At 39.8% G+C, this 16,991-nt stretch overlaps 1 protein-coding gene across 3 annotated transcripts in view; it reads right to left on the bottom strand.

The window, feature by feature from the left end:
- The window catches only part of cdh8 (cadherin 8), a 122,352-nt gene that overhangs the window by 18,417 nt on the left and 86,944 nt on the right, over positions 1–16,991 (bottom strand). For all 3 annotated transcript variants that reach the window (XM_047363776.1, XM_047363774.1, XM_047363775.1), the window contains exon 6: positions 8,662–8,798. In XM_047363776.1, coding sequence (XP_047219732.1) covers positions 8,662–8,798 — 137 coding nt within the window. The remainder of the gene's footprint in view (positions 1–8,661; positions 8,799–16,991) is intronic.

Below are 16,991 nucleotides of genomic sequence, written 5' to 3'. Positions count from 1 at the left end.
AGTTCAATCTTGATAGACTGACTGCACAAATCAGGTTTTGAGTTCTACTTTCTTGCTTAAAAACATCCTAAAACTACTTTTTGTGACAAATTAATTCCATATAAATTAATTATTAATTTGTATATTAACCTCTGCCATTACTGAAGCTGCTGGTGCCAGGTCTTGCTGCACATAACCCCGCCCCTTTAATAAATCACGGGGAAAGCTAAAAATACTTACTCCAGAACAGGGCCATTTACCCATGAGAGTAAAGTCCCGGAAAAGTGAAATTACCCAGGTAAAGTTGTATCAAAACGTGACCTGGGCCTTCAGAAGCCAGGGGTTTTCCCAAAGCCTGGGGCTTTGTACTAGCAATGGAAAAGGGGCTAAGGCTGCAGGTCCAGATGGTATCAGTCCCATCTGCAGCTGTGTGGAAGGTTCCAGAGTTGTGGAAGACTTCCTTGTTCTGGTACCAAAGAAAACTCACCCATCAGTCCTTAATGAATATTGACCTTTTGCCCTGACATTCCACGTCATTAGGGTTCTAGAAAGACTTCTATTGGCCCACCTGAGTAAGAAAACTGGCATCTATCAGGACCCCTGCAGTTTGCTTATAACTGTGGAGCTGAAGTTGAAGATGTCATCTTACACTTGCATCAACAAACCCACTGTCATCTGCACAAAGCAGGCAGCACTGCAAGGATCATGTTCTTGGATTTCTGCAGTGCATTTAACATAATTCAGCTTGTTTTTTTAATTTTTAGAAACTACAGAAGACTGAAGTGAAGGGCTCAACAATCACCTGGATCAAAGACTCCCTGAGAAACATACCACTGTTTATGAGACTGAAGGGTTGTGTCTAACCAGGTGGTCAGCAGCAGTATTATCACCATTTCGTTTTATTTGTACACATCAGAATACCAGTGCAAGGGAGACTCCTGTCATCTGCAGAAATACTCGGATGACTCGGCCATCGTAGGGTGTATTAGAGATAAACAAGAAAGTGAGTTCAGGGAGGTGATGGACCGCTTTGTGGCATGTTGTGGAAACATTCGTTACATCTTGAATGTGAATAAAACAAAGACTGTAGATATCAGGAGAAACGAGAATATGTCAAACACTATATCCACCATGGGAGAAGAAATGGAGGTGGTAGAGGAGTATAAATACCTTGGTGTTCACCTAGACAACAGACTAGACTTGAGATGTAACAGTGAAACCATCTACAAGAAAGGACAGAGCAGACTGTACTTCTTGAGGAAGCTTTGTTCTCTCTAAATAAATGCCATAATTTTTTGGTTTCATTTTTAGTGAGCTTTCCTAATTTATTGGGGATATATGGATAAACATAACATGACAATATATATATATTTTATTGTCCTTTACACAAGTTGTACGCATGAGTGTTCTTTGATAACATTAAGGAGGACCATGAATGTAAGTGTTGTGACTATGAATCTGAAAATATTATTTAATATTTTATATTTTAACAAATAATATTTCGGTCTGTAAGGGTTGTCCTGTGAATACCAGCCTAGTAAGGCGGTGGTAATAGGACAAAATCAAAAGGGTGAGCCAAGCTCTGACATTATTGAACAGCACAACTCTGCACACACATGGAATGAATTCACACAATTTCTTAACAAAAATAAGTCAACACAAAGTCAAACATATTTCGATCAACAAACTCTTTACTAGGCTAAAACAATCCAACTAAAGTACTAAGTAGAATTAAAGAATAACAAAGACTAATGGGCTATGTACAATATAAAGAAGTTGATTAAAGATGATTGAAAATCATGACCGAAAGAGTGATGCAACATTACCATGCAATGTTTATGTTTGAGAACCAAGGATTATCTTGAAGAACCTGGAAACGGAGTTAAGTTAGTCTTGGAACCAACTTAGGCAATAATCAACATACCTTTAGACAACCATTCACAATGCAAAATCAAATAAAATATTATTTAAAAAAAATAATGTTTTAAAGAATGATCTGCTGAATAAAACCAACGTTCTGGATGACAAATTCTCAACGGTGTCTAATTAGCTGCCTTTATTTATTGAAAGAATATTTAAAGAAATATTATTAAAGGAAATGGTAAAATATTTAAGAGGTACAGGTGCTTCTCAAAATATTAGCATATTGTGATAAAGTTCATTATTTTCCATAATGTCATGATGAAAATTTAACATTCATATATTTTAGATTCATTGCACACTAACTGAAATATTTTAGCTCTTTTATTGTCTTAATACGGATGATTTTGGCATACAGCTCATGAAAACCCAAAATTCCTATCTCACAAAATTAGCATATTTCATCCGACCAATAAAAGAAAAGTGTTTTTAATACAAAAAACGTCAACCTTCAAATAATCATGTACAGTTATGCACTCAATACTTGGTCGGGAATCCTTTTGCAGAAATGTCTGCTTCAATGCGGCATGGCATGGATGCAATCAGCCTGTGGCACTGCTGAGGTCTTATGGAGGCCCAGGATGCTTCGATAGCGGCCTTTAGCTCATCCAGAGTGTTGGGTCTTGAGTCTGTCAACGTTCTCTTCACAATATCCCACAGATTCTCTATGGGGTTCAGGTCAGGAGAGTTGGTAGGCCAATTGAGAACAGTGATACCATGGTTAGTAAACCATTTACCAGTGGTTTTGGCACTGTGAGCAGGTGTCAGGTCGTGCTGAAAAATGAAATCTTCATCTCCATAAAGCTTTTCAGCAGATGGAAGCATGAAGTGCTTCAAAATCTCCTGATAGCTAGCTGCATTGACCCTGCCCTTGATAAAACACAGTGAACCAACACCAGCAGCTGACACGGCACCCCAGACCATCACTGACTGTGGGTACTTGACACTGGACTTCTGGCATTTTGGCATTTCCTTCTCCCCAGTCTTCCTCCAGACTCTGGCACCTTGATTTCCGAATGACATGCAGAATTTGCTTTCATCTGAAAAAAGTACTTTGGACCACTGAGCAACAGTCCAGTGCTGCTTCTCTGTAGCCCAGGTCAGGCGCTTCTGCCGCTGTTTCTGGTTCAAAAGTGGCTTGACCTGGGGAATGCGGCACCTGTAGCCCATTTCCTGCACACGCCTGTGCACGGTGGCTCTGGATGTTTCTACTCCAGACTCAGTCCACTGCTTCCTCAGGTCCCCCAAGGTCTGGAATCGGCCCTTCTCCACAATCTTCCTCAGGGTCCGGTCACCTATTCTCGTTGTGCAGCGTTTTCTGCCACACTTTTTCCTTCCCAGAGACTTCCCACTGAGGTGCCTTGATACAGCACTCTGGGACAGCCTATTCATTCAGAAATTTATTTCTGTGTCTTACCCTTTTGCTTGAGGGTGTCAATAGTGGCCTTCTGGACAGCAGTCAGGTCGGCAGTCTCTCATGATTGGGGTTTTGAGTGATGAACCAGGCTGGGAGTTTTAAAGGCCTCAGGAATCTTTTGCAGGTGTTTAGAGTTAACTCGTTGATTCAGATGATTAGGTTCATAGCTCGTTTAGAGACCCTTTTAATGATATGCTAATTTTGTGAGATAGGAATTTTGGGTTTTCATGAGCTGTATGCCAAAATCATCCGTATTAAGACAATAAAAGACCTGAAATATTTCAGTTAGTGTGCAATGAATCTAAAATATATGAATGTTAAATTTTCATCATGACATTATGGAAAATAATGAACTTTATCACAATATGCTAATATTTTGAGAAGGACCTGTATTTTGGAAAAGAGCCAAATCTTTCTGGAGAAATGGGGCTTAATGGTGTTTACTTAGTCATCAAATTTAGTAAAATAATGTTTAAGGAACTATTATTTACTGGATTGAAAACTGACAACCTTTCTGGGTAAATATTCTTTAGCAGCAAGCACGTGTTCTAAGCTGTTAGCAGTTAAAGCTAACAAAGAAGCTGGTAGCTTAGCACCAGAATCAAACACACCTTTAAAAATACTGTCAATAAAAGGGTTAAAATGCATAAGCGCGGACAGCGCGTTATGATCAATCTTCTGTGTTTAAAATCACCCTTCAAGTAATGTTTGTCTTAACTTTAAAAACACACAAACACAGAACACAACCTGAGCATGTGTGCAGCAGATAACCTGCTAGAATTGAGACAGCTAAGCTCACAAACAAAACCAAACTTCATAAAATGAAAAATGTTCAGATGATAAGTCTTTCTCTGTTACTCTGCCCAAAACCTAACCTCATGAACCGTGGTGAGGAAACGTTGTCCGGGACGATGAGGTTTGAATAAACATCCACCGTGAACAAACAGTTAGCTTCGGCTAACCTCCGTAGCTGTGGATGAAAGACGGCTCGTTCTGTCCGCCAACCAACTGCACAGTTACTGTAACCACGGTGATGCGGTCTCGGTTGTCCTCCTTCCAGACCGGGAAAACCGCTCCACTAGGCTTCGTAGAGACCGCGTCTCTGCAGGGAATTCTCTGAAAAACAGTTTGCTTCTGAAGCCTCAGAGAGAAAGTAAAGCAATGCTTATACCTTAATTTCCCTTTTTATGAATGAATACCGGGTACACAAACAGTAATTCATCCGTACTTAACTCAATGCATATGATCGATGATTGTAGGACACCCTTTTGAATAGTTTATGTCTGTTTGCCAGCAAAGAGACATTAGCGCGCTGTGCCTCCCCTGTCCCGATGATCACCGGTGTGGAAGAGATCGGACCATTGGAAAGGTGGCGGTTTTATACGGGCAGTGGCATCATGGGAAGTCCGCTGTTACCCCCCTTCCCCTTCTGAAGTTGTGCTGGAAGTCTGTTAAATGCGATTTATTTTGAAAGTTCCAGAAAAGTCTGTACCGGAGTTTTCATGTTGCAATCCATGGCTGTTGGGTCCTAAAATGAGTCAGTAAGTGAATCAGTTTTGACCCTCCTGTATTCTCTGAACTTCCAGCAAACACTCTACTTTTCAAAAATGGAAAGTTATTGTGGTCTGTCTCCCCACTTCCACAACAGGGTATACTTAGTATTCTAACATGATCGAAAGGTTCCAAGCCCCACCAGATATGATGTCAGCCGTGCCAAAGACATAAAAGCAGCATCTGAGTTTATAAAAGATATACTTGAAACTACAAATTTAGAGGGTAGGTGCATGAATGGGGATAGTTGGAAGTATGTGTATGGAACTTACTTGCAATCCTACATTGGGTTACTCAGTGTGGCAGGAATGTACAAGTCAAAATGCAAAGCAACAGCAAGTGTGTGGACTGCTGAAATTGGAAGGGAAACATTTCTGGCAACCACGTCTTTAAATACATTCCATGTTTTCTTGCTTGTCATAGGCTTTGATGACAGAGAAACAAGTCAAAGCCAACAACAGCATGAGAAGCTAGCAACAACTCTGTTTGTTTTTCCTGGGGTCAAATTGACTCTGAATATAAAATGTGTTAATATTCTTGATAACAGAAATTGCTTTTCATTCCAAAGGTTCATCATTGAATTATGTAATATTACAAAGCCATTAGATTAACAAAAAACAAACAAAAAAAAACAAACAAACATATCTTACCCATATTATGGTGATCTGCATATTTCGCCATAGTCGTGTAACAAGTATTCTAGATGTATGAAGGGGGTGGGTGGTGGTTTGAAGGGGGGTATTTTGTTTCAAGACCTTCATAAGTAGCCAACAAACAACATACAGTACCTGACACATAAATTTGGGGTTTGATTTGCTGAGGTCAAATTGACCCGAGATAAAAGATGTTAGTAAATTTGAAGGTTATAGGAGTGTTAAGCATTAGAAAATATTCTGATATTGTGAAACTGTGTTTAGCATCGTAGTATGAGAATCTCATACTGACCCATGCCTTGTAGTAATTCATTCATAACACATTTTTAGACTAGTAAGAATTAGGCACTTATTTAAGGTCACATAGTCACATCCTTTTGTTGCCATTTGAACATTTTCCACAGCGGAGCACATGTTAATGCCTTTGTAGTTAGACTAATCCCAAGGTTCCTCCATCTTTAGTTTTATCTTCATGTTCTGTCTTTCAACAAGCAAATTCAACTAAAGCAGAGAGCAGGAATTCTTGAAATTCAAGGCCCTCAGCCTATCTAGAAGGCCAGTTGAAAAAGAGGTAAAAGCAAGGTAAATGAAAATTGACAGTCAGATAGACAGTGATAGATGGATTCGAGCAGAGGGAGGAGAGGACCCAACCCCTCCCTGCACAGGTGATTTTCCCCCTGAAACAGACAGGGAATAAAACCTGATTAGTCAGATGTCAGCTGGTGCGAGGCAGCAGAACGAGCCTCGGTTTGGGTAGCAAATGGCACCAGGATAGAACTGGAAAACACATCTATTCCTTTTCACGCCAGAGAAGACACCGCCTTACACTCCCTGAGCGTGAAGAATAGCAAGCCTGCTGTATTCATTTTGGCAAATTCCTATTAGGTGCTTTTAGAGATGCCACTATCTCAAGTCACAGTTACTTTGCCAAAAGGCATGAAGACATGCCTGCAGTGCACGGGTTTATGACATGACAAGGCAACAGCCTTATCAAATGTAACACATTCAGTTCCTTGGAAAGGCTGTGTCGATTGCGGGACTTGTCTTTATTCCATGGCCAAAACATTGTGACAGTGTTTGGGCTTTGATTTATTCCAACAATTAACAAGTGTTTCCTTTGATTAAAGAAAGAACGGGACCGGCGGAGAATGGGACCAGAACAGGAAGCAGGGAAAAATACAGCAGAAGCTGACAGAAAAGTTACAAGCTGAGTCAATTTCTAATCCAATAGCTTAAAGGGGTACATTAAGCTTTATCACATCATACAGCCCCCCTGAAACAATCTGTATGCAAATAAAGCCTTGCATATTGTTGAAGCTGTTTGTAGCTCTGTCGGCAAGATTTTCTACATAGTCAGTGACTTTTGTGCTTCACAGATGTTCTTTAATCTGTAATGGATGCTGGCGTTTGGAGCAATCCACTCTGGAGCATGTCTTTAAAACAGTCTATTTGATATGTCTTAATGTTATTGCACTTCCACAAATTGATCGCTGGGCCATTTAATTCAATCAAAACTCAGCAAATTAATGCGTTTAATACCTCTGCGGAGTCACAGGCTAATTGTTTGTGCCATGCTCTCAGAGTGTTTAAACTGTTTAACAGAGGGTTTCCAGTGGTATGTCTGTGATTGCTTTGACTGAGACAAAACACAAAGTTACTCCACTGAAAAAAGAGAAAAAAAAAAGATTTCCTTAATTTTAAATGTTGCATGCCAATGACTGTTTAATTTCATAACAGTTCATGTGGGACACATTCTGCACACTATGGAAAAGTGGGATAACAAACACTTTTAGCTTTTTAAAATAAAATAATTAAGGAAGTATGGAGTAAGTATTCAACATGTTTGCTACAAATTAACACACAAAGTATGTTATCATATGTTCAGCATACTGTGGTGGTTTTTGTTTTTTTAAGATGACTGAAAAAAGTGGTAGAAAAATCTTACAACCTACCCTATAGGGGGGAGTGGGTTGGCAACGCTTGCTAAAAGGCCTTATGTGAATGTAAAACAAATTCATCCACATTCTCCAGATTTTCAAGCTCTATATCAGACCTTTAGGATGTTGTCGACCGGACCAACAAAAAATGGATCAAGCATGGAATCAAGCGTGCATAAAGTGTCAATTGTATCCAAAGACACTGCTTTTCCAACAGTCACCTAATGGCTACATAAGAAACTATGGCAACAGTAACATTGCTTTTGGAAAAATAATTACCCACCTCTGCTCTACATTTAAGTACCCATTCATTTTTTTTTTACTATTTATTATGGATCAGCAATACACAGATGGATGGTAACTACACATTTCTTCTGACCTATTGCTTTTTCACCTTTAATGAGTGGCTGATTTCTATAATTCAAATTTTAGACCAAAACCTAAAACTCATTAATCTTTTAACATTGTCATTAATAAGTTTTAATTTACAAGCATTAATTATTTTTATTCATTCATTTACCCATAGATGTTTTATTACTATTTTTATTTAGTCTTTAGTAATTTACTTACCACTGACTTTACCGTTTACTTTTTGCTGTTGGGTCTTTCATTTAGTGAAAAACATTATCATCAGTTATGTTTTATTATACAAAATAATTGTTTAAAACAATACCAGGATTTTGTGTAACCCAGTAACACAACTTTGCCTTTAGTGGTACATTTTAATTAAGTTTAGGTATCACTTGCTACAAGATAATAATGTTTTTGAATCTATGCTAATCTTTAGACAATAGGACAGTTATTGCTATAAAATACGACTAGATTAAACACACAGCCCAGCTATTGGAGTGGGGTTCTTTGAAGCTATTATCAGTAACAGTTCTTTCCCTGCAGTAAAAAGATTTTCTATAAGTGTGAGCTTGTTAGAAAAGTAACTGTATCCTCTGAGTGGTGGAAAACTAACACGCTAAGCAGAAGAACGGGGTATCAATCTGCCTCATCAGCTAATTTGAAGGAAAGTTTGGCAAATTTGGACCTAGAAAACAAAGGAACATGCCACCATGTTGCACAGCTGACGGTCTGATGCCAAATCTAAATGTTTTTTCCATTCTTTACAGAGCTAGAGTGGATAAATGAGTTGCAGCTGATCTGACAGATTGATACAGCTGTGAGGATTGGACCCGCCTCGCCCTCCCCTACTTACTGACTTCTGTAGCGGTTACTGTGATGTTGTGCCACATGTCTGTCTCTCGGTCGAGGGGCTTGGCCAGCGTGATCTTCCCATCATCCACGTTGATGTTGAACTGCCTCTCCAGATCTGTGTGCCGATCAATGAAGTACCTGCGATGATGAACAAAAATCAGAAATTCAAGCCGAACCACTGGAGCAAGCATCTCCACTCAAGCGTCATCTGAGGTCCCCCTGGGGCTTTGGCTAACAGAGCCCCTATTCATCAAGAGGAACCTGTAGATTAATGCACATTTAAATGCTAACAAATCAATAATTATCATCTGAGGAATAATTGCAGCCTTCACATGAGCAGCATAATAACGTCTCTGAAGCCCTCCTTTTCAAATCACACACCAAGACACCAAAAAAGCGACCATTAGTACACGTGAGTGTATGTCAGGGTAAGATATGTGCTGCTGTTAACCCTGTTTGGCATCTCCTAACACTCAATGGCTCCCAAGGGCTTTGCATTAATGAGTTAGGACAACAAAGTGTCACACACAACACAACAAGGAGTGTGTGTGTGTCTGGGGGGGGGGGGGGTGATGAGTGATAATAGATAGAATGGAGATGGAGATTAACCAGTGTTGATTTTAGCCATGGGTCCGTGTGGGATTCTCACAGTTTGTGAAACTGTTTCAAACGATGGTTTTAAAGTATTTAAGGAAAGGTTTTGAATAGAAATGTGATACATGATGATAAAACAGTAAATATCAAAAATTATGCCAACTGCAGCCTTGTTTGTTAGATTATATTACTATTTGTGGCTTTTTGCACAAGCAGAGCTATAAATATAGAATATAATTTTTAATTGCACAGAAAGTATAAAAAAGGCTCAATGCTTCCTCTCCTGCACCTGTTTATGCAAAACGGCCTGTCGGCTGAGTTAAAAAAGGACTGCTACAGTTTACCTTGATAATAAAATAGGGAAATCTTATTCTGGAAATATTTTCGATCTGCTACTCTTGTTAAGGCAACGCTGTTTTGAAACTACAATTAGCAAGCTAAGAGCAGGGTGACTATTGCAGAGCTCAACACAGACTGGCAAACCAGGCAGGTAGCAAAATTAAATAACCAGCTAATATCATTATACACTAACTGTTGAACTGTAGCTACTGTATAATGGAAAACTGGTCCATGCCTTAATGAAGGAAACCTCTTATTTCTCAGGTAAACATATTTCAAATAATTCTGATCTGTTACCCACAGATATTTTTTTTTTAAAGTGACTCGAAACAAGGAGGTATAAACTCTGCAGAAAACACAGAAGTTGAGTGGATGTAATCGTAATGCACCAAAAAAAGGAGGATTCTGGACTAGAAGGTGTGAAATTGCTCTTTCATGTTACAGCGTGCATGGCGCAAATTCCCGGGACAAGCCCACACAAAGCTGGCTAGAAAAGAATCTGTCATTATGGATCATTTTTGGTTTACACACATTGCGCTTGCCATTGTATGCGGCTGTCACAAATAGCCTACTTGCCACCAAAAAAACCACAGGGCTGCAGGGACTCACGTTAGCTAATTACACCGTGTTCTGCAAAACTGTTTCCATACCTTTGGGACTTGCTGTCTTCTCATCCCACACTGTCTCACTCTCATATCCTCCTTCACAATTGTCACTCTTTTTCTGTTCTATCCAGCTGGGTCTCAATATCTTTCCAGTGTAGTCCCGTTTAAACACACACATGCACACACACACACCCCTCTAACACTTTCACCCTGCTCCCCCTATTTCCATTTTTTTCTTCACCCTGGGTCTCAAACCATCTCACACTAGAACTGTTCATCCCCATCAGTGTGGACCTGTTGGCAGGTACTCTGCAGTATTTTATGTGAAGGCAACATGGGTGAAAGAGGACGGAAAAGAAAAGGAAAATGGGGAAAGAACACCAGACAAAGTCACAACTGTTTATGTGAAGGAGGGTGCTGCTTATACAAGAATGGCAGGGAATGAAATAAATAAACCACTGGCCCAGATTCCAATTGTTGGGGAGATGTATCGAGGCGTGACATTTCCATTTTTGAGATGAAATGGTGTAAAATCCTCTAGACGGCAGGGCTGGGAGAGGTCCATAAGGACCCCCCTTCCTTTGTCTGCGCCTCCCAACACCCCCACCCCACCCTGTCCTGCAGACGCAGAGCACTTTCAAGACAGACAGACAGCAGCAAACCACCTGGGAGCAGCCGCTCTCCTGCAGAGTGAGTGGATCCCAGTCAAACCCTGACAGCCTCACGTGGAGGCAATGAGACAGACCCTGAAATGTTCTGCCACCTGTCACTCAAACTGACAATGTGACGTGCAAAGAATTTTGAAGCAAAATTTTTAAAAATGATTTCTGACATAGGACGCAACTTTCTCCACTCTGCTGGAGCGTGTTGTTGCCGCTTTGCTTCCTCCCTCTTGAACTATTAAAATCCAATCAGTGAGAGTGTTAAACGTAACGCAAAGGAAGTTGGGGCCAAATCTTGTGCCCTCAAATGACTCAGCATCGATTTACAATGTTCACTCCCATCATAAGGCAACCAAATCAAAGTGCATCTCTGCTACAGATGCTTTTCTTTGCATTAAAAAATTGTAACCATTGAGATAATTATTTTATTTACATTTCATTGCACAACTTTTCTCTCAGACTATTTGTCAGTTAAACAGCTTGGCCAAGATGTCTTAAATAATAAAATAAAATAATAAAACAATAATAATAAAAACAATGCAATTTATATCAGTGTATTTGAATATGCTAATAAATACATAACACAGCAGTGCCACACTCACTGCATGGTTAAGCAAGGGGGAGATTTGTGTGTGCCCTGGAGTTGCAGGTCTTGGAGTGTGAATATGTACTACTGTTTGTGTCTGAGTAGCCATATAATTTGGAGGAGGAAGGGGAAAGGATCAAGCACATTGTTTTTTTGTTTTTTTTGTGTTTGCACAGCACAAAATGCCCATGACTTTTCTGCTTGTTATTAGGCCAGTAACTCCTCTGGGAGGATCACTGATGTAGGACTAATTTAGCTATATTCCAAATGCTGACCATTTATGTTTGTTTACCGCATTTTATTCGGGTTGGCTCACAAGCCAGACGGAGGGTCCAAACTAATCTATATAAAACATCATAAAATGAACAAAACAATATACAGTGCTCAAAAAAATAAAGGGAACACTCAAATAACACATCCTAGATCTGAATGAATGAAATATTCTCATTGAATACTTTGTTCTGTACAAAGTTGAATGTGCTGACAACAAAATCACACAAAAATCATCAATGGAAATCAAATTTATTAACCAATGGAGGCCTGGATTTGGAGTCACACACAAAATTAAAGTGGAAAAACACACTACAGGCTGATCCAACTTTGATATAATGTCCTTAAAACAAGTCAAAATGAGGCTCAGTATTGTGTGTGGCCTCCACGTGTCTGTATGACCTCCCTACAACGCCTGGACATGCTCCTGATGAGACAGTGGATGGTCTCCTGAGGGATCTACTCCTAGACCTGGACTAAGGCATCCGCCAACTCCTGGACAGTCTGTGGTGCAACGTGACGTTGGTGGATGGAGCAAGACATGATGTCCCAGATGTGCTCAATCGGATTCAGGTCTGGGGAACTGGCGGACCAGTCCATAGCTTCAATGTCTTCATCTTGCAGGAACTGCTGACACACTCCAGCCACATGAGGTCTATCATTGTCCTGCATTAGGGGGAACCCAGGGCCAACCGCACCAGCATATGGTCTCACAAGGGGTCTGAGGATCTCATCTCGGTAACTAATGGCAGACAGGCTAACTCTGGCGAGCACTTGGAGGGCCGTGCGAGTCCAAAGAAATGCCACCCCACACCATTACTGACCCACTGCCAAACTGGTCATGCTGAAGGATGTTGCAGGCAGCAGATCGCTCTCCACAGTGTCTCCAGACTCTGTCACATCTGTCACATGTGCTCAGTGTGAACCTGCTTTCATCTGTGAAGAGCACAGGGCACCAGTGGCGAATTTGCCAATCCTGGTGTTTTCTGGCAAATGCCAAGCGTCCTGCACGGTGTTAGGCTGTGAGCACAACCCTCATTTGTGGATGTCGGGCCCTCATATCATCCTCATGGAGTCGGTTTCTAACCATTTGTGCAGACACATGCACATTTGTAGCCTGCTGGAGGTCATTTTGCAGGGCTCTGGCAGTGCTCCTCCTGTTCCTCCTTGCACAAAGGCGGAGGTAGCGGTCCTGCTGCTGGGTTGTTGCCCTCCTACAGCCTCCTCCACGTCTCCTGGTGTACTGGCCTGTCTCCTGGTAGCTCCTCCAGGCTCTGGACACTACGTTGACAGACACAGCAAACCTTCTTGCCACAGCTCACATTGATGTTCCATCCTGGATGAGCTGCACTACCTGAGCCACTTGTGTGGGTTGTAGAGTCCGTCTCATGCTACCACGAGTGTGAAAGCACCACCAACATTCAAAAGTGACCAAAACATCAGCCAGAAAGCATAGGTACTGAGAAGTGGTCTGTGGTCCCCACCTGCAGAACCACTCCTTTATTGAGTGTTTTTTGCTAATTGCCAAAGATTTCCCCCTGTTGTCTATTTCATTTGCACAACAACATGTGAAATTGATTGTCAATCAGTGTTGATTCCTAAGTGGACAGTTTGATTTCACAGAAGTTTGATTTACTTGGAGTTATATTGTGTTGTTTAAGTGTTCCCTTTATTTTTTTGAGCAGTGTATATTATTAACAAAAAAAATCCCAAGAGGAGAAAAACTACATTGGTTTAACCAATATTGAACATTATTTTAAACCCAGGTCATGTACTTGAATGCTTGTATAAACTTATGCTACATGTCAGCTGTTCTCCCACATAGTCTTTGAACAAGCTATTATGTTCCTAGAAATCCCCATAAAAGTGGGGGGAAAACAAAAAGAGAGAAAATAAATTACTAAAAGTGAGAAACATTTTTTCCCATCATGATCTATAGTTTGGAAGAAATTAAACCCACGGTTCTTTCTTAAAAGCCAGAAGTTTCTTTCAGACAGTCCTAGAGACTGCCAGATGTCACTTTGCTTTTTATCTGTTATCAGTCAGGTAGAAAACGAAAGAGCACAGGCTCTGGGGAGAAGCAGCTCCGGGGGAGTATTTCATGAGAGCACCTGAAAGGTTATTGGTTGGATGCATTAAGTACAGCTGAGGGGTTGTTTGTCTCCTGAGTGGAATGAGGACATGGCAGCCCACCAAAGCACTCGCCCGCGAGTGCTTTAGATTCTCTCTGGCTTGGCCTGGTCTGGCAGGGAGGGGTCGGGGGGATTAAGATGGTGGGTGATTCTAATCAGGAGGGTCTAGTTGAGAGCTTTGGCGAATGATAGCTGGACGGCATCAACAGTAATACTGGTATACCTGCTGCCACCCTCCATGAGCAGATCAATCTTTACAAACTACAGATATTTTCCAGGAAACCTTGCAGATTATTAATTTTTTGAAACAGAATCATTTTAAAGGTCAGAAGGGGAGTAAAAAGTAAATTGTTAGCTTTTTCTGTATTTATTATGGATGTCTTTAAATCAAGCGTAAATGTGTACTCAGTTTTGCAGTGTATTTCTAACTGCAAACCATTTTGACTCTACTGGTTTTGCACAAATAGACAATAAAAGTTCAGCTCATTCTGCCCAGTATTATTAGTTTTCCTTTCAACAGCTTCTCCCACCTGAGCTTGGATCTCAGCTGCTCCTCCTGAGTAACCATGGGCCTTTTGGCAGTTTCTCCGTTTAATGCTCTCCATGCCTGGCCTGTCAGTTTAGGTGGACGGCCATGTCTTCCTAGGCTTGGAGTTGTGTCATACTTTTTTCCATTAGAATGATGGAGTGAACAGATACAGAACAGCGGGATTTATACAGAAATTAAAGTACACACAGATGGAGTCTTAGTAATAAATAAGTGATTTCTAAAGGCAAATCCTAACACTGAATTTTATTCATGGGGGTCAGAGTAAAAACAGATGATGAATACAAAGGCACAACACACTTTCTGATATATTTGAAAATCTGTTAATCAACATGTCATTTTCCCTTTCTTCACATTTATGCACTACTTTGCGTTTCTCTATCACAAAAAATCCCAATAAAATGCACCCCACTAGGTGTTTCTAACATGACAAAATTTAAAAAAGGTTATATAAAGTTATATACTTTTATTTCTAGTGCTCTGTATATCAGTCTTTATAGACTACAGCTTTGTCCAGGAGACCTGTTTGATTGTCAGGTTTGGAAACAAAGCATATTTGCATAAATTCGAGAAATAGAAAAATAACATTGTATGCCTATGGTTATTTACTGTGCATAAAATGTAATCCAATTGTAGAGGCGAGCATAGCATTAGAGCTGATCCTAAAATATTCACAATTGTTTCTCATTTTTGGCTTTTTTTTAGATTTTATGAAAAAATATTAGATCTGAATATATAAAAGTCTGTGATGACAAAAACATCATAACTGAACAAGTATATTACACCTTCTTATGATGTTGCAGACAGAATAATATCCAATAATGGCAGAGCCAAAGTTTGAGATTTGGCTTGTTATGTGGCAAGGGTTTTCCCCCCTCAGGCTGTTAATTATGTAGAAACACCTGCGATGTTATAAAACGGCTTCGGTGAGGATACAGCTTTCTTTCAGCCAGTATATTTTGTAGGATTAAAATCTCCCAGCCTGTAATCATTTTATCAGCACAGTGCTCAGATTTACAGGCTAATACAAAGCGTGACTGGGAGTACAATCAAACTGTCTTTGAGGCTTAGGGTGATGCATCATTTTAAGGCCTCTGCACGACAATACTTTGTTTCATCTCAACCCCCACCAACACCCCCAAAAAAAAGCACTCAAATGTAATGGATGCTCTTGAAATTATGCACCCTAGGGTGGAGGCATAATCAGGGTAAAAAACAAAAAGTACACTACCTTTAATTTTTTCTCAAAACACATTTATATGCTGAGAATATTTACAAAAGAAAAATGAAGCCAAAATGGAAAATATGTTTGTAAAAAACAAAGTACACGCTTTCCATAGAATTTAAAATGGAAACTGACAGCTAGATGTTGCTAAGTTAAGCACTGGACCAACTGATTATCAGTTAGTGTTAGCAACCCTGTAAAAATAGGTGTTTTAGTAACTTGCAGGTATATGTAAATTCAACTCAAAGGATGTGCGACATCCGAAGTGACATTGGAGAAGCAACTCTGGTTGTCCAACAATGTGGGATGGTATATAAAACCACTTTCCAGCACTCTGCAGTGAGAAAAATTATTCACTATCCAGGTGTGGAGATTCCAGCAAATCCACTCCAAAGTCAGACCGTACATGCTGAGAGAAAAAACTCAAGAGCTACATTTTGAATTCTGCAAGCCTTAGAATGTTAAATGTTAACAAGTTAAGTTAAAGCTAGAAAAAGTCTAAACAAGCTTGGAAGGTTGGGATAGTATGGCAGCATGAATGATTGATGAATGATTATTGTTAGGCTATCTATCTGTCAGCTGAAGCTTGTCCCCAACTGGGACATGCAATTTGATAATAACCCCAAACAGAATGGCTGACGAAAAGAAAAACTTGTGTCACAATTTCCCAGTCATAGTAAAACAAACGGAATTGCTGCCACAGGACCTTAGGAAGCTAAATATAAAAAAAAGTCCACAAACCTTAGTGAAGTTGTGAGAGACATAGGTCAGATAGAATATTACAACTTCAGATTTTTGAGGAAGTTGGAAGTTAGTTGAGCTGAAAATTGAAGCATTTTTGATCATGTACTGACACATAGATCCTAAAAACATAGCATGATGGTAAAATGGTAAAAAGATTGATAGACACAAACACTTTTTTATGCTATATTAACGTATTTAAAATGCATTCTATAAGTTTTACTCTGAGTTACATTACAAAATTTGCTAAATTGGGCAAAGAGTAAGAACAATATCTGCATTAAATTGCAGTACAAGTGACTAAAAGACACATGTTTAGGTTAATAAGTTCTAGGGCTAACCTTAACTGTATCCATGCAGCCTTGTCCATAAGGATGGCAGCATATGACCTAGTTTAAACTTGATCAAGATAAAACTGGAGGTTTATATGTGGGCAGGTTTATAGATGCAAATGAACAAAAAGTTCTCTGAAATAGGGTGATGCCGTCCTTCTTCAAACACACTCATTCATTATTTAATCACTTCCCTCTTTAGTAGGAATCCAACAAAAAAATAAATAAACAAAGTATGTTTGCAGAACTATTATTGTATCATTTGATTCAATATGAAGAACATTTTCTAGATGATTTT

This window comes from Girardinichthys multiradiatus, chromosome 4 (assembly GCF_021462225.1).
Source record: "Girardinichthys multiradiatus isolate DD_20200921_A chromosome 4, DD_fGirMul_XY1, whole genome shotgun sequence".
Lineage (NCBI taxonomy): Eukaryota > Metazoa > Chordata > Actinopteri > Cyprinodontiformes > Goodeidae > Girardinichthys > Girardinichthys multiradiatus.
The sequence above is the reverse complement of the archived record's forward strand: the minus strand, read 5'-3'. Positions and strand labels throughout refer to the sequence as shown.